Raw genomic sequence first — 24,921 nt, forward strand, 5'->3', positions numbered from 1 at the left:
GACCTTTAAATTCTGCTTTCTCTGACATGATTATTGCCACTCTCACTTTCATGTCATTTCCATTTGCAAGAAATATCATTTCCATCCCATGATTTATATCTGATGCAGCTTGCTGTACACCAGAAACACAATATTGTAAATCAACAATATTTCAATGTTAAAAAACAAATATGTTTACTTTGCAAATACTGGGGGATTTTACTGCTTCTCACTGCTTCTCTGTGTGACTCTCTTCATTCTGAAACTCTGTATTGCAAATTCTGGCTGCTTCCTCTCTCTAAATTCTAACTTCTACACTTTCAATTTAGGGAGATTCCAGAGTTATTTTTATGAGTCCCCTTTAATGAGTTATTTGTATGACCTCCATCCTATTTTTATACAGTAACTTTGGGCAATCACAGGGTTTAATCATTTGTTTCCTTTTGTTGTCTGTTACCCACTGTCTGAGAAGCACTGCTTCACAGCTTTTGTCCAGTGTTTATTAAAGGTGGCAAGGTAAATCTCCTGTCTTTTACTTATGGCCAGCAGTAGAGTCAAAATTAATTTTTATCCATTCATCAGACATCCTTATTATTTACATAATTTGGAATGACAATTATTTTCTTTTAGCCCACTGAAGGTACCATTTCACTGTTTCACTGCTACTGTTGAAAAGCCAAGAGTTGGTCTTTAACATTCCTTTGAAGTGTAGTATGTCTTTTTATTTTCAACTTCTTTTGATTCTTCTTGTCTTCTATTTTACACGTTTACTTTGAAGACACCATCCTTACCCTATCCTCCTTGAAATTCACTATTCATCTGCAATCTGTGGATCAGAGTTTTCCAATAGTTCAGAAAAATGCTCAGCCTTTCTCTCTATGAATAACTTTACCCCTTTGTTTTTTCTAGGACTCTAATCAAACATACATTAAACATTCTCACTGAATTTCTTTCCTTCTCTCGTATACATTCCGTCTTTTTCTATGTGTGCTTTATTATGGATAATTGCTTCCAATTTGTTAATTCTCTTTCCTGTCATGTATACTGTGCTGCTAAGCATGTTCACTCACTTTCAAAACTTTGATTATTGTATTTTTCATTTAAATGAATTCTATTTGGTGCTTCAAATCTACATCACTTTTTAAACACAGTAAGTATAGTTGTTTTACAACACATCTCTGATAATTCCAAATCTAAAGTCTGTGCATATCCTGTTCCTGTAATTTCCCACTTACATTGCCTTAATTTCTTTACCGTTATATCCTTAACTCTGTATTCACTGCTCTTACATTTTTATTTGTTTTATAAGACACAAAGTAAATATGCCTTCCTTCAGAGAGCCACTGGAATGGCTTCTGCTAGGTCCATGGACCACTACCAGTTGGGAACCACCTCAAACTATACGTTTGAGTCTAAATTCCCCAATCCACCCAAATTTTGGTGCTCAAGATAGAAAAGCAATCGAGGGCTAGTCTGTGGCTATAACTTTAAGGATCTCTGGTCCTTTTCTCCAGGAACTCTGGTCCTTTTCTCTTCTCTTCTGACAGTCCCTGAGTTTGGGGGTCTCCTTGAGCTTTTTGGAGCCTCACCTTGACATGGAATTTTCTACAGGATCCTCCAACATGATGGATACTTGGCCTAACTTTTGCCCCTTTAATCTATGAGTCTGATCTACCCAAGAGTAAGGCACTGGACATATACTCCAGTGCCCACTTTCTCTTAAACATTGTACTCATCTCTGGGGTTGAGGCTTTCTCCAAAGTGCTGGCCTTTCAATTCATCATTCTACCTCACTTGGTTTCATGTGTATATGAAACACACACATATACAAGCAGTCTTGAAAGATCCATCAATAAAGTTATAAAGGGTAGAGTACATGCTAATTTATGGATAAAAAGCCAACTTTATATAGCATTTAAAAGTTTTTTTGAATCAGTTCAGTTTAGTTGCTCAGCTGTGTCTGACTCTTTGCGACCCCATGGACTGCAGCATGCGAGGCTTCCTTGTCCATCACCAACTCCCAGAGTTTGGTCAAACTCATGTTCATTAAGTAGATGATGCCATCCAACCATCTCATCCTCTGTCATCCCCGTCTCCTCCTGCCTTCAATCTTTCCCAGCATCAGGGTCTTTTCCAATGAGTCAGTTCTTCCCATCAGGTAGGCAAAGTACTGCAGCTTCAGCTTCACCATCAGCCCTTCCAATGAATATTCAGGACTGATTTCCTTGAGGACAGACTGGTTGGATCTCCTTGCAGTCCAAGGGACTCTCAAGAGTCTTTTCCAACACACAGTTCAAAAGCATCAATTCTTCAGCACTCAGTTTTCTTTATGGTACAACTCTCACATCTATACAGGACTACTGGAAAAACCATGGTTTTGACTATACAGACCTTTGCTGTCTAGGTTGGTCATAGCTTTTCTTCCAAGGAGCAAGCATCTTTTCATTTCATGGTTGCAGTCACCGTCTGCAGTGATTGTGAAGCCCAAGAAAATAAAGTTTATCACTGTTTCCATTGTTTTCCCATCTATTTGCCATGAAGTGATGGGACTGGATGCTATGATCTTCATTTTCTGAATGTTGAATTTTAAGCCAACTTTTTCACTTTCCTCTTTTACTTTCCTTAAGAGGTTCTTTACTTTCTCTTCACTTTATGCCATATAGGTAGTGTCATCTGCATATCTGAGGTTATTGATTATTTTTCCTGGCATTCTTGATTCCAGCTTCTGCTTCATCCACCCTGGCATTTCACATGAGGTATTCTGCATTTAAGTTAAATAAGCAAGGTGACAATATACAGCCTTGATGTACTCCTTTCCCAATTTGGAACCAGTCCGTTGTTCCACGTCAAGTTCTAACCATTGCTTCTTGACCTGAATACAGGTTTCGCAGGAGGCAGGTAAGGTAGTCTGAATTCCTATCTCTTTAAAAACTTTCCAGTTTGTTGTCATCCACAAGTCAAAGGCTTTAGCATAGTCAATGCGGCAGATGTTTTTCTGGCATTCTCTTGCTTTTTCTATGATCCAATGGATATTGGCATTTTGATCTCTGGTTCCTCTGCCTTTTCTAAACCCAGCTTGAACATCTGGAGTTCTCGGCTCACATACTGTTGAAGCCTGGCTTGGAGAATTTTGAGCATTACTTTGCTAGTGTGTGAGATGGGGAAACAGTGGAAACAGTGTCAGACTATTTTTTTGGGCTCCAAAATCACTGCAGATGGTGATTGCAGCCATGAAATTAAAAGACACTCCTTGGAAGGAAAGTTATGACCAACCTAGATAGCATATTCAAAAGCAGAGACATTACTTTGCCAACAAAGGTCCGTCTAGACAAGGCTATGGTTTTTCCAGTGATCGTGTATGGATGTGAGACTTGGACTGTGAAGAAGAAAGCTGAGCGCCGAAGAATTGATGCTTTTGAACTGTGGTGTTGGAGAAGACTCTTGAGAGTCCCTTGGACTGCAAGGAGATCCAACCAGTCCATTCTGAAGATCAGTCCTGGATGTTCTTTGGAAGGAATGATGCTAAAGCTGAAACTCCAATACTTTGGCCACCTCACGTGAAGAGTTGACTCACTGGAAAAGACTCTGATGCTGGGAGGGATTGGGGGCAGGAGGAGAAGGGGACGACAGAGGATGAGATGGCTGGATGGTATCACCAACTCGATGGACATGAGTTTGGGTGAACTCTGGGAGTCGGTGATGGATAGGGAGGCCTGGCATGCTGCAATTCATGCGGTCACAAAGAGTCGGACATGACTGAGCAACTGAACTGAACTGAGATGCATGCATGTGATTTTTTTAAACAGACAGGTAAATTAGAATAGTGTGGTATTCCCAGAAACAGGACATTTCCATAGACTTCTTTTATGTATTGATGCTAAGTATACTGCTTCTTATTGAATCTATTTCTTTTTACTCTTTAGAGGAGATAAATTTTAAAAGAATGTGTAACTAACAGCACAGGGTAAAGACAGGAAATGATCTGACTGTAGTCATCTATATAAGTGAATTTATTCATGTGACAATGCAGTGCCTTTGGATGTGAAATGTAGGTAACAGTACATTATTCTGACAGCTATTGCTTGCTCTATCATTCTATGAATCTACAGATGCTTCAACACTTCTGTAACACCTACAGCAGACCATACTTAACAATAAAAACCCTCTTTCCCACTGGTACAGAGATTTCTGCAATAACAGCCTATATCCACTCACTACCGACTGGCTGAAGATGCCACATACCCTATTCATTATCCCCATAGATGGCACCTTTTGAAACATGACTAAGCAGCTCTTCCTGCTGTGTTATACTGCCACTTGCTTTCTGAGGCTAGGTTAAGAATTTAAGACTGCTCACACACAAATCATTCTCATCATTCATGATTGTAGAGAATTAAGTACAGAATTCAGATATTCTTCTATTGAAAAAAAAAAGGAAATCTTCAGGTAAAATGATTAAGAGTATTGTAAGTTCTTTGTAAAAGCACCTTATTGAATATAGTGCTAATAAATAAAAGATAACCAACAGTGTACTTCAGGTCGATAATAAAAATTTAATAGTAACATCATAAAATAAACAAACATATAAAAATCAAATATTTAGTTCTGGATGTTAGAAATAATATACATAATAAATTCAGCAGAGTACTGATAGTGCTGCAAGATAAGATTTTATGGTTCAAATTATATATCAATCAGACTGTTTTGTTCTCAGGGTTTCCAATATTCTGCTTTTATTACAAAAAGCATCTGAACTTCAGACATCTCTATATTACCTGGCATACTGCCACTGAAGTTATGTGACCACTGTCTTAATGATCTAACTAAATCTTCTCATAATGTAATTAAAAGAGGTGAACATTTCCCCACTTTGGAATACTAGTTACCAAAACTGTCACAGTGTCAAAATAAAAATGATGCCTTTCTCCTTTTGCATTTCAATTAAAAAGCACATGCATGAGAGAAAGTTGAAAACAAAAAGGGCAACTTTATGCTATATGCTAGGTCAGTGCTCAAGTCCACAGACTAAGTTTAAAGGTAAACTTCCTGGTTCTGGTCCTCAAGTAAAAATGGAACTAATGAACCAACTTCGTAATTATCAGGAAATACATATTAGCTATTCTTTCATAATCAAATCTTTCAATGATTTCTAAGACTCTTTCGGTATCCTGTTTTGGTTGAGCTAGTTCAGGAGACACACTGGTTGAAAAAGGATTGAGAAAACATGTTTTAAGGTTGGAAGGTTCATCTTTGAAAAATAAAGATTTAAATATAGCCCTTGAAAGGTTATTTAACCCAGAATTGCTGGATATGACAAGTAGACAGAAAAAAAGAATCATGTTTAAATGCATAAATGAAAAACTGTTGGTAGCTTTTTCAAAACAGAAGTAATTCTTCCAACTCAAAGACATCTGCTGAAAGTCAAAGTTACCCTGCCACATGATTCATCTTCTTCAAAGCCATTGAGTCAAGTCAGAATCACTCTGTCTTAAAACTTTGGTTGGATGACTTACACATTCTGTAAGAAGTAACTATAACTCAACAAACAAAATAGATATAAAACTAGGATCTTAATTGAAAAATGGCATGTTTCTCCATCATTTTCATATAGTCAGCATGCCCATCTGAAATGTAAGATTTCATTTGTAAACACTGCTACATTTCCCACTGAAGCCTGTTATTCTGATGAACCAAAATTTAAATGCTTTCATTCAGTTGATGGTTAATGAAAGTTCTGAAGATTATTCATCATTATCTGTAGAAAAAGGAAAAAAATTAACTCACTCGCTGAAAATCAAGCTCTGTGTATTTACTTGATAAAAAAGTCATTTTTTGGTCACGCTAAAGAAAAAGAGCCTTAATGTATGGAGTTTTTATTATAATATCACACACTCCTTATAAAACATGCAAACAATACAATAAAGAATTAAGTGGGAAGCAAAAATCACCTATAAGCCAAAGACAACCAAGGCTAATAATTTTATATAAAACTATCCAGACTGCTTTACTCTGCATACACAAATATGCTTTAAAAAATTACAACAATGCAGTTGTGAGACACAACTTTTTGCCTTTAAAACACATAACAGATGAAAAGATGGATAAATAAGTGATAAAGGAAGATTATAAAATGCTAATGGCAGAATCTAGGTGGTGGACATATGTGAGGTAACTGTAAAACTGTTTCAACGTTTTTGTATCATAAAAATTTTACAATAGAGCACTGAAAAAGAATAAATTATGGGTAAGTTTTATGACAGTTTCAATGTAGTACTTTTTGGATATAGTGTATTTAAATTAACCATTTGTGTTTAAAGACATTGTGGTTATCTCCAATTTTTCATTAGCCTAAAAACCATGAAGGAATAAATTAAACAGACTATTTAAATTTAACCTGAAGGATGAAGAGTCTGAATATGAACAGAACTAGTTTGATAGTCTCCACAGACTCACTCAAATGTGATCATTTTTCTGGCCTCATGCCATTAACTTCCACATGCCATATGGAAAGGGCCCCATGAGATCCAAATATTGTAAAAGTTACTCAGCATGCTTTCAGTCTATTATAGGACTGTTTCATAAAATGGAGTTCACGATCTCAAATAAGTCAAGAATATACAAGTGTCAGATAATGTTTATATTTTCATTTTGATAAAAATAATTATTTATATATAGAAAAAAACCACATGTTCCATAACAGTAATTCACAATGGACAGACATTTTCAAAGACTAAGATGAGTTTTTCACTGAGGTCTACGGACTTAGATTCTTGGAGTCTGAAAAAGTATTTTCCTTTTTAGAGGAATTCACATGTTATTTCAGTTGGAGGAACACTATCATAGTTTGTTCTTTTTAAGAATCGGTGGACATTTTTCCTTGTTTCAATTCCAAGAAATGCTGTCCTCTGAGTAACTGACACATTTTGTCTCAAGTAATTAATTAGGCTAATTAATTAGGTTTCCTGCTTTGCTACCAAGATCAGCACCAAACTGGTGCTGATTATTATTTTCCCAAATTGTAGAGATTCTTTGACTATGAGCTTGTGTTTCTACTTCAACTTGGCTTAATATATTGCTTGCACTCATTTGCCTAATATGTTGACTTTTCCAAACACTTGTTTTTAACTTAATTTCATCTTCTCTATGTATGTATGTATATATATGTATGTACACACAGTGTACTATATATAATGCAGTCAAATCTTTTTGGCTGAGCAAGATGGAATATAAATAAATCTTATGAAAATTTCTGTGGCCAAATTAAGCATCAACATTTTAAATCCTCAACTTCTGTCTACAAATCATACTGTTAAAGTAATAATATTAATTTTGACAAATATTTTTAGAAATGAATTCTTGTCCAAAACGGGCTTCCCTTGTGGCTCAGCTGGTAAAGAGTCTGCCCACAATGCAGGAAACCTGGGTTAGGAAGATCCCCTGGGGAAGGGAAAGGCTACCCACTGTATAGCACATGGGGTCGCAGAGAGCTGGACACGACTGAGCTACTTTCACTTTCACGTTCAAAATATTCAGAATCAGTTTATAAATGCACTGTAACAATTAGGCTCATTACTGCATGGGAAGATACTTAAAAAGACCACATATTATTTATCTTGATTACCTACTTTATTTACTAAACTTGATTGCAAGTAACTTTAAGCTTTTCCCAAAAAAATTGAAAGCTCTCAGAATGGATGTGTATCAAGAAAGACAATCAAAAGAATATGGTATATAAGATGTTAGGGAATTTGTGAAAGAGAAGTTTCAAGACATTTTGTGTAACGGAGTATCTTCATTAGAATAAGTCTGTATCTCTGCTTCGAAGACAGTAAACATTTATTTGGATAAGTACGTTCTTGTGTTTTTTCCCCAAAGTGGTATTATTGTCCATTGACTTCTTTTTTTTTTAATAAAGAAGAGATCCCTTAAATTTCTATTGACAGGTTCCATAGCAACCACTGTGAGTATGAAACATGATTCTGTTTGTGCCTGTCTATCTGTGATAATTCTTAACTACTACATAATCAGGCACACAGGTAGCACGGACTGTTATAAAGGAAGTTGGTTTACATTCAATTGGTTCCTTGCCGCTAATGGCCTGGCAGTTACTCTGTGGGCTTATGAAGAAAAGTAATGAAAACGCAGTAGGTTTTAAAGCTGTAAGAGTACTTACTGTACCTGAAAGATTTTCTAGTTTTGATTTAACAATGACTATTAGAATTTTAACAAGACTTTTACCTCCATTAAAGCAATTCAAGAAAGATTTTTTGCTGAGCTTACAGTCAATGTAAATAAGTCTACATAATTATAAAGTCTCTCCCCAAATAAAATACTCTTGAATTCTGATTTTAGCAAACTTAATTTTTCATGAGTCCAAATACCACATATTTTAATAAAATCCTGCCTCTGAAATAGGTCATCTGAGCACCTCTGAACATGAAGTCCAGGTTCTCACCTCCTCATGCCCAAATACCTCTACCGTTTCCATCAAGTGCTCCTTCCCATCTCGCTACGGCTGCAACACATGGCACCATGGCCAGACTTCTCACCACAAAGTGCTTCTTCCACTACACTGTCCTTTCACTTCTAAATCCTTCACTGGTTTCATCCATGTGTCTTAAACATGTCACAGTGTCTCATCACAAAGACAAATCTTCTACAGGAAGCTCCTAGTATGGCCAGTCTATCCTAACACAGTAATTGCTGTTCTGTTCTTTTCCCCACAAGTCACATCCTCTACGTCTCTTTTCATTTCTCCCAATCCAACCTCCCTTCTCTAGCCCCTACTGCACTGAAAACATTTCAGGATGAGCATTTTATGTATGGCTTTACACCTTCTTTCCTATGTCTTTTTCCTAAGGACATGGTATGCAACATGTCATGCCCTTCACTGGCCACAAAAATAGAGTGCCAGGCACCCAGGAGCCTCCAAAAACACTCTGAAAAGCCACCACAGTGCATGAGACGGGAGGTCACACTCCATCTGAGAGCAAATGAAACAAACGTGAGACAAAATAAATCACTTCCTGTTACATGACCAGCTTGTCATAGAATCAGGACTATAACTCTGGTCTCTAGATTCAATGCTTAGTGTTCTGCCATGACCAAGTGAATGAGAAAAAATATTCTTTAATAACTTTTAATAAAGCCAACACATTCTGAGTGATTCTACAAGTAAATATTTTTGAAATATAAAAATGGTTTACACTCAAATCATGATAGATGAACTGCACTTACTGTCAACAGAAGACATTACATTTGGTACTATTTAGAAGAAATTTTACATATGTGTCTAAAAATTTAATTCCACCTCCTTGATAAGAAAGTATTCTCATTTCTAGAGCTGTCCAAAAAGGAGACTTTTAAAAAATCTCAATTCAAATGTTACTTGCAAATTAAATTACTGACTTAAAAAACAAGCCAATAAAAGTTTATCCCAGAATCCAAGTAACTGTATCCTTATACAGTTAATTGCTTAAAAGTACTAGATATTAATTCCAATACAGATTTCACAAAATGCATGTGATATAACCTAATCAATTTACATTTGTCATTTCCTTTTTGCACATTTATTTAAAATATAAGGATGTGAGGAAATCTTACCTTCTTGATAGGCTCCATCTGCCATGACTAAATGAAGAATCTTGGCATAAAGATGCTGATGTTCATTTCCCAAAATATTCTGAACTATTGTTGAACAAATCTCAATATTTTCATCTTCGTCTTCATGAACAGCCTATACCAAATTTCCAAATATAAATATTTGAATGTTAACCTTCTCTAATTGGAGGCTTTATTATTTCCAGTAAGTCTACTGATCAAGAAAAACCACTGCCATTTCACTACTAATTCAAACACAGAATATTTCAAAATTAAATGAAATGTTTTAGCTGACATTTTACTTGCCTTTATTTTTTCATAAACCTCAAAGAACTTTTCGAAGCCTATTTCCTGTTCCAGGTGAAGCCTCAGTTCCTCTAAATGATTAAAGACACTATCGTATTCACATTCACTAGTTATCTCCCCATCACTGTTATCTAAAACACATAAATAAAAAGAAGACATTTCATGATTTAAAAGACTGAATAAAATAATTCTTGCCATAACTGATTCTACTCCCGTGATAAGGGAATACTGTCATTGGGATAGACTACTTGTACTTTCAATATAAAGTTTCTGTCATTATAATACTTGTGTATTTAGTTAACCAACGTATGTATATATAAATGTCTTTAATAACAATGATACTTTAGAAATGTTTTCTTTCACAGACATTAGCAGTGAATCAGGTTAAGAATAAAAACATTCTAAGAGATATCAGCCACTCATGTACACCTGTGGCGGATTCATGTCAATGAATGGCAAAACCAATATAGTATTGTAAAGTAAAAAAATAAAATTAAAAAAAAAAAGGAAAAAGCATACCCATATATTCTATACTGAGGCAACCAATCCTAACTACTACTTTTAAAAACTTGATATTAAATATGGGGCAAAACATGAAAGAGCATGCAGCTGACCTAAGATACGTATCATAAAACTTGGAAGGCATCTAAAAAGGATTATAAATGCTTTATAAGTTTTATGTCATGTACATGCTCAACCAAAGTAATTTGAAAAATTCTAATAAAAGAAAAATTAATTAAATATTATTCCTTTTCATATTCTCTCTTCTTCCCAAATAAATCATTGTTTAAATACACAATTTTTCTGTGCATCTTAGGGTCAACGATATGAATAAGGAACTGTTTTCAAATCAAAAACAAAGTATCAAGGTTTTAAAAACTGCTTTTAGTTTAACCCTGCTGGTTGAGCACTATATGTGGAAGCCCTTTGTAAAACACAAACAGCTAAGAAAATTAAGTTACCATCGTTATTACCAGGAAAATAAGTCAAGAAGTGAAGGATAACAGAATAAAAATGCTTCAAAAAAGCATTTCCATACTTTGTTGTTGTTATTGTTTAGTCACTAACCCATGTCCAGTTTTTTGTGACCCCATGGACTATAATAGCCCACCAGTCTCCTCTGTCCATGGGGTTTCTCAGGCAAGAATACTGGAGTGGGTTACTATTTCCCTCTCCAGGGAATCTTCCTGACCCAGGGCTGGAACCCACGTCTCCTCCACTGGCAGGTGGGTTCTTTACCACTGAGCCTTATTTTAGTGGAAAAGAAATGGAGCAATGATGCATGCACACTGTGAGAAAGAGAGTGAACGAAAGTCAGGGATGCAGAGCAGGGTCAGCCTTATTCAAGGATGGAAGTGGCTCGTGTCAGAGGTCAGAGAGAGACACTCTGTTCGATGTCAGGGCCACCACGCACCCGAGTGCCACTCCTCATTGAGGGCGCTCTCGCTGCTGGGGTTGTCATCCTCCTCGCCCGCGTCCGTGCCGTTGGCAGCCTGCTCGGCGTCATCACTGGTCTTCAAGCCCGACTCCTCCTCTTCGCTGTAGTCCTCCCCTGGCTGCTCCCGCAGCAGCTGCTCCATGGAGGCTTGGAGCTCCTGTAAGTCTGTGTCAGCCTCTTCAAACACACTGAAATTTAAAAATTACAATATCACCAAAACTTTTCTTTGTTCTGAAATTTTACTTCAACTCAATATGCACACACTCCTTTCCACTTAAAAGTACTCGTTGTGATCTGAAAAACACCTATTAGTAGTATTTAACAAAGGAAATAAGTATTCACACAACTGATAAATAAAGTATACAACACATGTTCTAGAAATACATAAGCCAAGTGAAGTGAAGTCGCTCAGTCGTGTCCGACTCTTTGCGACCCCATAGACTATAGCGTACCAGGCTCCTCTGTCCATGGGATTTTCCAGGCAATAGTACTGGAGTGGATTGCCATTTCCTTCTGCAGGGGATCTTCCTGACCCAGGGATCGAACCCAGGTCTCCTGCATTGTAGATAGATGCTTTACCGTCTAAGCCACCAGGGAAGTCCAAAAGATGGCTTATATAAAGCTGTCCTGATTTGTCAAAGAGAATCATGTAACTATCAACATTATTAATTCCTTAAGTTTTAAAAAATGTTTCAACATTTAAGGGCCAGACTAAATATTCTATTTTCATATAGTTTTAAAGGTTCAGTAAAATCTTGGTGTGGATGTATGAGAGCTATGCACCAACCTCACTGGGGTGGAGATGAGGGGATTGTGCCGCCTTCTACTTTCATTCAATTACAAATGTGGAAATGAACTGATTTACACAAGTAAGATCTTACATTCATATAATACCTTAATTTCTAAAGCGGTTTATCCTATTATTTAAATTTTATCCACACAAAACTCACTTTAGAAACATGAGAACTATGAATCAAAGTGCTCAAGTGACTTGTCAAAGCCACACAGTCAATAAATGACAAATACGAGACTTAGTGCTAGGCCTTCTGCTCACTTCTACAAGATCCTAGAAGCACTCAGCAGCTCCATTCCTGAGGAGCTGCTCTCTCTCCTTGAGGCAAGTAAATGGAAAAACCTGTAGGCTAAGAGTTAATTCGAGTGCTAGATGCACGAAGTCCTCTGAAAGATGAGGGACCCATATTGAGGATTTCAACTTGCAGAAAAGTAATGTCAAGCAGAACACAAGACTGATGAAGGCCTTTCTTAAAGTTTAGACTCTAATGAAACAAACAAGTATTTACTGAAGAACTAAAATAATATTATTATCAGACTTTATATAAAACTTTCATTAACAGAAAAATAATTTTTAATGCAGAAATATCTTTATTTTGTACTTATGTGTACAAACACCTACACTGTGACATTGCAGCAGCTACAGAAAAGCAAACGTCATGATCTCATCAGAGTGTCTAATCGTTTGGATCATCCTTCTCTGAGCATTTAGCTTACCATTTCATTATCATACTAACATACCATGCACATTTGCTAGGTACCACTGCACTCCAAGGGACTGTCAAGAGTCTTCTCCAACACCACAGTTCAAAAGCATCAAATCTTCAGCACTCAGCTTTATTTATGGTCCAACTCTCACACCCATACGTGACTACTGGAAAAACCATACCTTTGACTAGACTGCTTTTTAATATGCTGTCTAGGTGGGCCTTAGAAAGCATCACTACGAACAAAGCTAGTGGAAGTGATGGAATTCCAGTTGAACTATTTCAAATCCTGAAAGATGATGCTATGAAAGTGCTGCACTCAATATGCTAGCAAATTTGGATAACTCAGCAGTGGTCACAGGACTGGAAAACATTAGTTTTCATTCCAATCCCAAAGAAAGGCAATGCCAAAGAATGCTTAAACCATCACACAATTGCACTTATCTCACACACTAGTAAAGTAACACTCAAAATTCTCCAAGCCAGGCTTCAGCAATATGTGAACCGTGAACTTCCAGATGTTCACGCTGGTTTTAGAAAAGGCAGAGGAACCAGAGATCAAATTGCCAACATCTGCTGGATCATGGAAAAAGGAAGAGAGTTCCAGGAAAACATCTATTTCTGCTTTATTGACAATGCCAAAGCCTTTGACTGTGTGGATCACAATCAACTGTGGAAAATTCTGAAAGAGATGGGAATACCAGACCACCTGACCTGCCTCTTGAGAAACCTATATGCAGGTCAGGAAGCAACAGTTAGAACTGGACATGGAACAACAGACTGGTTCCAAATAGGAAAAGGAGTACGTCAAGGCTGTATATTGTCACCCTGCTTATTTAACTTCTATGCAGAGTACATCATGAGAAATGCTGGGGTGGAAGAAGCACAAGCTGGAATCAAGATTGCTGGGAAAAATATCAGTAACCTCAGATATGCAGACGACACCAGCTTTATGACAGAAAGTGAAGAGGAGCTGAAGATCCTCTTGATGAAGGTGAAAGAGGAGAGTGAAAAAGCTGGCTTAAAGCTCAACATTCGGAAAACTAAGATCATGGCATCTGGTCCCATCACTTCATGGGAAATAGATGGGGAAACAGTAGAAACAGTGTCAGACTTCGTTTTTTTGGGCTCCAAAATCACTGCAGATGGTGACTGCAGCCATGAAATCAAAAGACACTTACTCCTTGGAAGGAAAGTTATGACCAACCTAGACAGCATATTAAAAAGCAGAGACATTGCTTTGCCAACGAAGGTCTGTCTAGTCAAAGGTATGGTTTTTCCAGTGGTCATGTATGGATGTGAGACTTGGACTGTAAAGAAAGCTGAGCATCAAAGAATTGATGCTTTTGAACTGTGGTGTTGGAGAAGACTCTTGAGAGTCCCTTGGACTGCAAGGAGATCCAACCAGTCCATTCTAAAGGGGATCAGCCCTGGGTGTTCTTTGGAAGGAATGATGCTAAAGCTGAAACTCCAGTAGTTTGGCCACCTCATGCAAAGAGTTGACTCATTAGAAAAGACTCTGATGCTGGGAGGGATTGGGGGCAGGAGGAGAAGGGGATAACAGAGGATGAGATGGCTGGATGGCATCACTGACTTGATGGACGTGAGTTTGAGTGAACTTCAGGAGCTGGTGATGGACAGGGAGGCCTGGCATGCTGCAATTCACGGGGTTGCAAAGAGTTGGACATGACTGAGCGACTCTCTGAACTGAACTAGGTTGGTCATAGCTTTTCTTCCAAGGAGCAAGTATCTTTTCATTTCATGGCTGCAGTCACCATCTGCAGTGATTCTGGAGCCCAGCAAAATAGAGTTTGTTACTGTTTGCATTGTTTCCCCATCTATTTGCCATGAAGTGATGGGACCGGATGCCATGATCTTAGTGTTTTGAATGCTGAATTTTAAGCCAACTTTTTCCTTTTAATAAGATTAAGATCTTTTATGAAATGAGCAGTGAAAAAACTGTCTTGGGGACTTTAACATCTGGTCCTGAATTTTCTTTTTAGTAGATTTTTTGGATAAATGACCATATAAAGTTTGGATCAAGAAATCTGTTTCCCAAAGAAAAATGTCAAGTGAAATTTCCCTATATGCATATGGAGTAGCTTTCTTGGAAAAAACTTAGTTTTCAAATTTTCAAAATAATATTAAAAGCTTCTAACTTTAATTTGAAAATAAAATTGTTATCAACTAGTAATTAAAAGAATATCTACAAATAAGCTATAGCTACTCAGATAGAAATTCATTACTTACAAAAATTTTTTGGAAAAATACTGTTACCCAGGATTTTGTCAACCACAGAAGTGCTGAAATGTTGCCCTATTTTTCAACTGGCTTAATAAAAATACAACATAAAGTGCTTAAAGAGCAACCATAGCCAAGCTGAAGCAAAGATAAAAAGGTGACTTTTCCTCCAAATTTTGAGGGTACCAGCTAAAATCTACAGAACTCTATGTGAAAAAAAGTCAACTTTTATTTTTTGCTTGCTATGTTGCATGGCTTGTGGGATCTTAGTTTCCAACCAGGGATTAAACTTGGGCCCCTGGCAGTAAAAACGTGGAGTCCTAACCACTGGACCACCAAGGAATTCAAAAGTCAACCTTGAAAAGATAAACTCTGGTTAGAAATTTAGACTTTTGGACTCTGAGGGAGAGGGTGAGGGTGGGATGATTTGGGAGAATGGCATTGAAACATGTATACTATCATGTAAGAAATGAATCGCCAGTCTATGTTCGATACAGGATACAGGATGCTTGGGGCTGGCGCACAGGGATGATCCAGAGAGCTGATATGGGGTGGGAGGTGGGAGGGGGGTTCATGATGGGGAACTCATGTACACCCGTGGTGGATTCATGTCAATGTATGGCAAAACCAATACAGTATTGTAAAGTAAAATAAAGTAAAAATAAAAATTTAAAATAAAAAAATAATAAATAAATAAAATAAATAAAAATAAAATTAAAAAATCTATGAACTTTCAGAAGTTGAACAATCCATGTTAGCAACACCCCAATCAATCAATCAATATGTTATTCCTACCCTAAAGAAGACCTCCAGTTACTTCCCTTCAAAGAGTAACCAGCATCCTCAATTCCAATGCATGAGATAGGTCAAAAAAAAAAAAAAAAAAAAAAAGACATAGGGTAGCTGGAAGGATATTAAAAACAAAACAAAAACAAAACACAAGAGCCATGTATATACTGCCTATGAGAACCTCACCTCTCAGATATAAAAATACGCATAGACTGAAAGTGAAGATATGGAAAAAGATACTCTACGTATACGGAAAATAAAAGGAAACTGGGATAGCAATACTCGAGTTAAATGAAACAGACTTTCAAACAAGACTGTAATAGGAACAAGAAAGGGCATTACATGATGATAAAGAGGTCAGTCCAACAAAAGGATGTAACCTTTATAAATCTTCATGCATCTAACGTGGGAACACTGAGACATAATAAACAGACTTTTGGACTCAGTGGGACAAGGACAGGGTGGGATGATTTGAAAGAATAGCATTGAAGCATATACACTTCCGTATGTAAAATAGATAGCCAGTGGGAGTTTGATATATGACACAGGGCACCCAAAACTGGTGCCCTGTGACAACCTAGAGGAGTGGGGGAAGTAGGGGGAGGGACGTTCAGAAGGGAGGGGATGCATGTACGTTTATGGCCAACTCATGTTGATGTATGGCAAAAACCATCACAATATTGTAATTAATAAATAAAAAATATTAATAGCAATAAGGGAGAAATAGACAAAAAAAAACTAACAGGCAAGCCTTAAGAAAAACAAAAACAGAAACCAAAATGCATCAGATACAGTGTTCTTGGCTCAAGAATTATAGGGAGAAAAATTGTGAGACTGGTACCAAGCTTTCAATCAGATCAAAACATACATTCTTTCTATGGAAAGGCAGAGGTAAAAAGGAGAAACTTAAATTCCATGGGGTTGCAAAGAGTCGGACACAAGTGAGCGACTGAACTGAACTGGACTGAAATTTCAAAAGATCAAAAAATAAATCATAAAAACAATAACATTTGGCAACCTACTTTTCTGGTGACTTGAAAACACTTCTCAACCTCTCTGGTTTTATTTCCCCAAAAGGTCAGCAGCATGTGTCAGATGCTGAGCAGGCTGACTGGCATCAGGGGAGGTGAAGGGTGTTATTGTCTAAGCACTGCCAGTTCCTGCCGCTTTTAGAAGTGTTGGTTAAATTTTCCTCCAGGCTTAAGTAAGATTCATCAGGAATCAATAAGGAGGGAATTTTGTGAAAACAATTAAGTTACATGTAGAACTCACATGGGAGTATGTGCATACATACATACATGCATACATATACACACACACACACACATACACACACCCCTATTCCACCTGGTAACTCCCCATTGCTGTGGTTTGGAGTCACACCCAGCAGAGGTGTGTGGACAGAGCTTTCTGGCATCTCCCTGTGGAAGAGCAGTGAGTGCTTTCCAGTTTCCTACTGCAGTCTCTGCACCATGTGGCCTCACACTACAAACAGTCATCACCTTGCTGACATTCACTCAGTGAAGCACCAGCCATGTCAAGCATTGTGATGGGTGCTCAGGGGCCAATAACACAGAGAACTTCCTGGTGGTCTAGTGGCTAAGAATCCACTGCCAATGTAGGTGACATGGGTTCAATCCCTGGACCAAGAAGATCCCATATGCTGTGGAGCAACTCAGCCTGTGAGTCACAACTAATGAAACCATGTCCCTAGAGGCCATTTCCCGGAGAAGGCAATGCACCCCACTCCAGTACTCTTGCCAGGAAACTTCCACAGACGGAGAAGCCTGGTAGGCTGCAGTCCATGGGGTCACGAACAGTCGGATACGATTGAGCGACTTCACTTTCACTTTTCACTTTCATGCATTGGAGAAAAAACTGGCAACCCACTCCAGTGTTCTTGCCTGGAGAATCCCAGGGACGGGGGAGCCTGGTGGGCTGCCGTCCATGGGGTTGCACAGAGTCGGACATGACTGAAGCGACTTAGCAGCAGCAGCAGCAGCAGCAGCAGCAGCAGAGGCCATTTCCATAATAAGAGAAGCCACTAAAATGAGAAGTACTCACACCTCAATGACGAGTAGCCCCTGCTTGTTACAACTAAAGAAAGCCCATGTGTAGCAACAAAGATCCAGCAGAGACAAAAATAAATCAATAAAATTAAAATTAATGATTAAAATTAATAAATAAAAATTAAAACTAAAAAGAATAAAAATGGCAGAGAACACAATGGTAACCATGTCCTTACATTCCTCAAGTGAAGTTAAGTTACAGCATTTAGAGGCAGACACACATACCAAAGTTTACTTCACTGTACTTTAAATACATTGTAAAAAGTTACAGGAGTAGTGAAAGGTCAGCTACAGATTATGCTTGAAAAGTATGGGGGAGTCACCCTCTCTAGAACATGTGTACACTCAGAAATCCTGTTAGAGTCGGTATCTAAAGGTAATTGTGCTCACATGTCCTCAGAGTCTGACGGTCCTTCCTTAACATGCTCATCTTCCATTTCAAGATTGTCCTGACGTCCATCTCCCACGGTGGGAACATCCATCAGTGTTCTGAACAGTCTGGAGAGGTCTGGAAGTGAACATGTCCGCAACATCTGAAAAAAAGCAACAGATTTCTTATTAGGAGTGAGACAGTGAGAAAATTAAAATGAGAGGAAAATATTAGAAAATGGGAGCTAGTAATAATTTTGTTAAATATATATATATGCATCAATCACCCATTTAGAGCTAAAAGCGTCTCAATCTAAGCTGAGAATCTACTTCTCTTAAACTTTAGCTCAGTATTTTATCAAGGATGAAACTAAGCCTGTGAGTGAGTTCTGCTTGGGTTTCTCTGAGAAGTGGCCTTTACAAGTCACAGAGGGTCTTTATCTGGGGAGCGGAGCTGGAGCTGAGTCAGGACTTTCTCACTCACAGCTCTCCATCCCTCTGCCACAGCATGTCTGCTGATTCTTCCTTTCACTTTCTGAAAAGTACACTGTCCAAGATGCTTTGTGTGCTTTTGTCCAAACTGGCTAAGTACCATCCCACACAAACTGGTTGCCCTTTCTATTACTTTATCTTACTGGTCAACACTGATTAAATTAGAGGCCTTCAATTAGAGCAAAGACGTTCCCACTATTGCCTCCCTGAGCAATGGACTGCGAGTGGTACCCTTCCCACCAGAAAAGACGGCTGGAAAGACAGGCACTCGATGTTCATGCTGAGAAGCACCAGGAACAATGGAGTGAAGAGGAACTGAGCACACTGAGATGAGAAAGAACAGCACAGTGGAGGTACTTAAAATGTGAATTAGTACTGCACACGGCCAGAATAATAGGAATAGCCCCTGTCCAGCACTCTCAGAGTGATCAGAGTGAAGGACAGACAGGGCTATGATACACACATCTAGAGAAGTCAGTCTCAGGGCTGGGTCAACCCTACAGGAATCTGTAAGACCTGAAACATGACTGTTAAGGCCCAGGTAAGATCCAAACACTAGATGGGAGACTGTGCAGCACACACAATGTTAACTGGGTAAGAAAAGGTACGTACTTGGCCAAATCTACTGGTACAAACTACTTTTGAGAATAAAAAAGAATAGATTTCTATTATTTGAAGATAATTTACACATTACAGCACACAAGAGGGAAAAAAATGGTTATGTGGTACAATATGGTACAGATACATACTGCCTGGTTAAAGTATTTAACAATGGTACTGTCAGCAGAATTTACACTTGACTTCTTTGTTGTTCTAATGGTTTGAGCCATGTATATTAGAAACCCAGAGGCTGCAAAACATGCAGCCAGTAACAGTTTACCCAGATACATGCTGATCAATAAAAACAAACAGCATGTATGCATCATATATTTAAATACAAGGGGACCACACAAAGGGATACAGTATTTTTTAAGCTGATATAAATTTTAGCCCTGGTAAAATCACCTCAATTCTAGTTTCCTTCATTAAAATAAACTTAATAGCCCAACACAAAATAAGAGAATTAGAAAGAAATTTCAAGTGGTATGTACCTCTCGGAACAGGTTTACACACTCATCAATCCAACAGTTCCTACAGGTCCTGTATTTAAAATCCTAATATTCACAGTCTTTTCTGACAGCCTATCAATGTTTCAGATAGGATATTCATCTTCATACAGAAGAAATTTATATAGGAACACTTTCAGTTCTGTAATTCTGAGTCTCCTAGATCTTTTTCATACTGTTTCAATAATATTTTATAGTTCTGACATTCACAGAAAGAAATCCTCCTGAAAATAGCTACTAATCCAGAACATGTTGCCTGAAATCTTACTTCATTTCTAGTTAGACTAATTTTTTCCATAATTTTTTGTAGCATAATGTATGCAGCAAACATTTGGTACCATTATAAATCCTCTTAGATTGTGAGAAGATCTCATTTTTATGGAAAGCAAAGTTTTAGAAGACCTCAAAACATTTTTAAAAATACAGTTCTTTTAGATTTCTCATCCTTGGTTCTATTTTTTCTTGACAATGAAGACAACCATGCAAAAAGTGAATGAATTAAGTACTAGCTGCACTAATTAGAACTTCACATGAAATGCTACTTAATTCTATCAACTCAGTTTTTCATCTGTAGTATTTTTCATATAAAATTATGTATTATTCTCCAAGTATACTACAAAATTGTTCATGATGAGCACATTTGTTTAACGTCTACCTATTGCAATTCAACTATAACACTAAACCCTCAAAATAGCTTCTACAAATATTTGCTCACTTCAACCCATAAACAAGGCTAAAAATGGAATTAAAACATTAAAACATCATGAACACTTAACAAAGGCAAAAATTATGGACATTATCTAAGAACTGATAGTTTAGCAAATCAAAAGAAGACATTTAAGGACTTGTGCTCTTTGTGAACTGTACATTAATACTTCCCCTGACTCTGTATTTGCTGTACCAAGGCAAGAAATTCTCAAGTTTTTATAGAGATCAGTCTTCCACTCTACTCCCCATTTGAGAAAGTATCAGTGGAACACATCTGGTCTCTCTCAAGCCCTTATTCACTATCCCATTAGATAAGTAAGGTCTAGAGGGAAGGACAAGCAGGTTTTCCATTGGGCAACCTAGTGTCTATCCTTATGTACCTCAGATTGTGAGATCTCATCTTTAAACTACTTTATCTTGACCCATTACAAATTTACCTTCAATAATCATTTACGCGTTACACTTTCAATTCTAGTGATACTCTGTTACGATTGTCTTATGAAAGCCGCCACTTTATTTATGGTGTTTCCTATCAGAAACAATGCAGCCAAGAAGAGAGTGTAAGTCTAGATCTAGCGGAAATGCTCCTAAAAGTAAAAGTGAAATTAAAATGTTTTAAAACAAAAGTTGAAAAAAATTCATTACCAACGGGGCTACCTAAGAGGTGTTAACGAACTTCCTAAAGTGATAGAAAAATAATGTGTATGTGCTCAGTTGCTCAGCTGTGTCTGACTCTTTGAAGCCCCATGGACTGTAGCCCGCCAGACTCCTCTGTTCATGGGATTTCCCAGGCAAGAATACTGGAGTGGGTTGCCATTTCCTCCTCCAGGGGATTCTCCTGACCCATGTATTGAACCCACATATCTTCAAATTCTACAGTAAGTGATGAAGAATGGTTAACAGGTAAATATAAAAGACTTCCTGTCATAATTTTCACTTTCTCTAAAAGATAATAGAATGCTTAAAGCAAAAATATAGAAATGTATTATGGAATTTATCATACATGAAGAAATAAAATACATGACAATTCCACAAAGGACAGGCAAGAGACTGGAAATGGAAATGTACTGTTGTAAGGTTCTGATGCTATAAATGAAGTGGCATAATATTATTTGAATAGAGACCATGATAATCTAAAGATGTATACTGAAAACTGAGAAGTCTACCAAAAGCAAACAGTAGAGATAAAACACTAAAAAACTCAATCAAAAAGGGAGAATAAAAGCAAAAAAGGAACCAAAAAGAAATGAGACAAATAGAAAACAAATAGCAAAATGATAAGTTTAATCCAGTCATATTGATAATGTAAAAAATTACATTAAATATAAATGACCCAACCACTTTGATTAAATGACTGTCATATGGTTAATAAGCAAGACCCAACCACATGACAAGTACAGAAAGTCTATATGAAATAAGTCTGATTAAAAGGAAAGGAGGTAGGGACTTCCATGGTGGTCCGGTGGTCAGGAATCCACCTGCCAATGCAAGGGACACAGGTTTGATTCCGGTCTGGGTGGATTCCACATGATGCGGAACAACTCAGCCTGTGTGCCACAGATACTGAAGCCTGCCTGCCAGGAGCCCATGCTGTGCAACAAGAGAGGCCACTGTAATAAGAAGTCTATGAACTGCAAGAAGAGTGTCCCCACTTACCACATCTAGAGAAAGCCTGTGTGTACCAACAAAGCCCAGATCACCCAATAAGTAAAGAAATACCCTTACACAAAAATAGAAGTTAAAAAATAAAGGATGTAAAAATCTATTCCTTGTAAACACTAAGCATAAGCTAGAATGACTATATATTAAAACCAGGAGGCAAAGTACATTTCAGAACAAAGGGGTAGGTCTAGGGATAGAGTGAGTTATTTCATAATGATAAAGGGGTCAATTTATTAAGAAGATATTATTAATTTATATTCAATTGACTGGAAATTTCAACAGTGCTTTCCCAGTAATTGATAAACAAGCAGAAAGGAAAGAAAGGATATAGAAGACTTGAACCACACTATCCCACAGAGACTTCCTAACAATAAATAAAACAATTCATCCAGAAAACAGAACAAAACTAAATTCTTACTCAATAACAGAGCTTCAAAATACATAGAGCAAAAGCTGACAGAACTGAAAGAAGAAACGTATAATTATACAAATATAGTTAAAAATTTCAATATTCTATTCTCAGCAACTAAGAGTTAATGTGAAAGTATTAAAGACCAAAAAAAAAAAAAAAAAAAAATTCAGTAAAGACAAAGAAAGCATGAACACCGACACTGGACTTAATTCTTGACATTGACAGAACAATTCATCCAACAGCAGAAGAATCCACACCTTCTTAAGGAGATCTGTTAGTAGCAGTTACTGCAGCAAAGGAAACTGGAGAGTGACACAAGATATGCCAGAAGACAACAGATAAAATAATTATAAAAGAAGAATGTATTTCAACTGTTGAAAGAAAAGGGCATAGGAGATCTGCTGGTAAGTGATGATCTTGGCAGCAGCAGCTTCAATGAAGGAGTGGCTCACAGCCACACTATGATGTACTGGGAAATGAGGAGGGGGAAAAAGCAAAGACACAACAAAAAGCTGTTGGGTGTGAGCTGAGGGGGGATGTGAGCTCCTGGAGGTTTACCGTTCATGATGGGAACCATCAGAGTGTGGGTGCGGATGGAATGGCCCATCTCAGAGAAAGAAGTTCACGACACAGGCCAGAGAAGAAAAAAGAGGCAGCTTCCTCGAGAGGCTGAGGGAGGTTAGGCTCCAAAGATTAAGAAGAATTTCCTTTAATAGAAAAAAAGGACACAAGCACAGAATGACTTAACAGTGAAAAAAAAAGAACTTTGGGAAATTTCCTGGCGGTCCAGAGGTTAAGGCTCCCTGACGCCCCTGAAGTGGGGCACAGATTCTATTCCTGATCAGGGAACTAAGATCCCACATGCAACATGGCAGGGTCAAAAAGTAAAAAAATAAATAGATAAAAAGAAACAATACGGTCAATATTACAGTTTATCAAAGAAAAATAATAAATGTGAAATACTATTAAATGGATAGTTTTCCATTTGAGGAGCATACTTGCCTTTGGGTTGTTTGCATCAAATAGACCAGTTGAAAGTCCAATCAGCAAGGAATTCTGTTTTTTATTTCTTGGTGGTGAATCAGAGTGAGATCGAAGTGGAAAGGATTCTTCTGGTGAACAGAGAACTGACTGAACCTGAGAAACTGCCTTCAGATGCTCAGAATAAACCACTTTATGGAAAAATGGTTCTGGTTGCATAGATTTATCTATATCATGCTTAGAAGGTGGAGAATCATCCACTCCAGGTTCTGTGGAATAAAGGAAAGATTACATGAACAGTCTATACAATACTCAGCTTTCTAAGTGATAATGAAAAAATTCAGTATTTAACATGAATTATAGGCAAGAAACTCGATGTCTATCAGAAAAACAAAATCAAAATATATATGTGATTTCACTACCTTACAAATAATGTTCAACCCCAGGGTATGTTTTATTATCAGAAAGGAGATTTAATTTGTTAAATACTTCTATTATATCAGAAGTTAGAAAATGTAGACACAAATCCAAAGACACGTGAGAAAATACTGTTTAAACATTCATACTTAATAGTTCCAATTCAACTTCATTCCTATAGGTAAGATATTAAAAAACTGTACTTCTTATATTTTAATTAATAATATTAGAAATAAGAAGACCACTTATTTAATGTCCTCAGATAATGGCTTAGCTTTGGCAAGCAATTCTTTTTGTTTTGAACATTAAGTAAGATAACTAATCAAAAAGGTTTTATTGCCCACATTGACAAACAATACAGGCTTACAAATGCAGAGTACAGCAACCATAGAAAAGAATGAAATTCTGTCATTTGCAGCTACATAGATGGATTAAGAGAATATAGTGCTTAGTGAAATAAGTCAGACAGAGAAAGATTAATACTGTATGATATCATTATATGTGGAATCCAAAAAATAATACCAATGAATCTATATACAAAATAGAAACAGGCTCACAGACACGGAAAACAAACATGTATAAACTAAAAAGGAGAGGGATGGGGAGGGGCAAATTAGGAGTATGGGATTAATTATTATTAATTGTAATAATTATATAACTATTATAATAACTATATAGTTATTAATATAGTGATATATTTTATCATCATTGACCATTATTATTATTTGTTTTATATTCTGCACAAAATAAACAACAAGAACCTACTGTCTAGCACAGGAACAATTCCCAGTATCTTGTAATAACCTATAATGGAATCTAACCTGCAAATTAAAAAAATGAATCACTAGGCTAT

General features: G+C 37.2%; 1 protein-coding gene across 1 annotated transcript in view; it reads right to left on the reverse strand.

The window, feature by feature from the left end:
- The window catches only part of NEK1 (NIMA related kinase 1), a 144,723-nt gene that overhangs the window by 18,328 nt on the left and 101,474 nt on the right, over positions 1-24,921 (reverse strand). Inside the window, exons 28-32 of the mRNA XM_052645226.1 lie at positions 23,673-23,920; positions 18,312-18,454; positions 11,300-11,511; positions 9,886-10,016; positions 9,583-9,715 (exon numbers count right to left, since the gene is read on the reverse strand). Of these exons, the coding sequence (XP_052501186.1) occupies positions 9,583-9,715; positions 9,886-10,016; positions 11,300-11,511; positions 18,312-18,454; positions 23,673-23,920 (867 nt within the window). The remainder of the gene's footprint in view (positions 1-9,582; positions 9,716-9,885; positions 10,017-11,299; positions 11,512-18,311; positions 18,455-23,672; positions 23,921-24,921) is intronic.

The sequence above is a fragment of the Budorcas taxicolor genome, chromosome 8, assembly GCF_023091745.1.
Source record: "Budorcas taxicolor isolate Tak-1 chromosome 8, Takin1.1, whole genome shotgun sequence".
NCBI lineage: Eukaryota > Metazoa > Chordata > Mammalia > Artiodactyla > Bovidae > Budorcas > Budorcas taxicolor.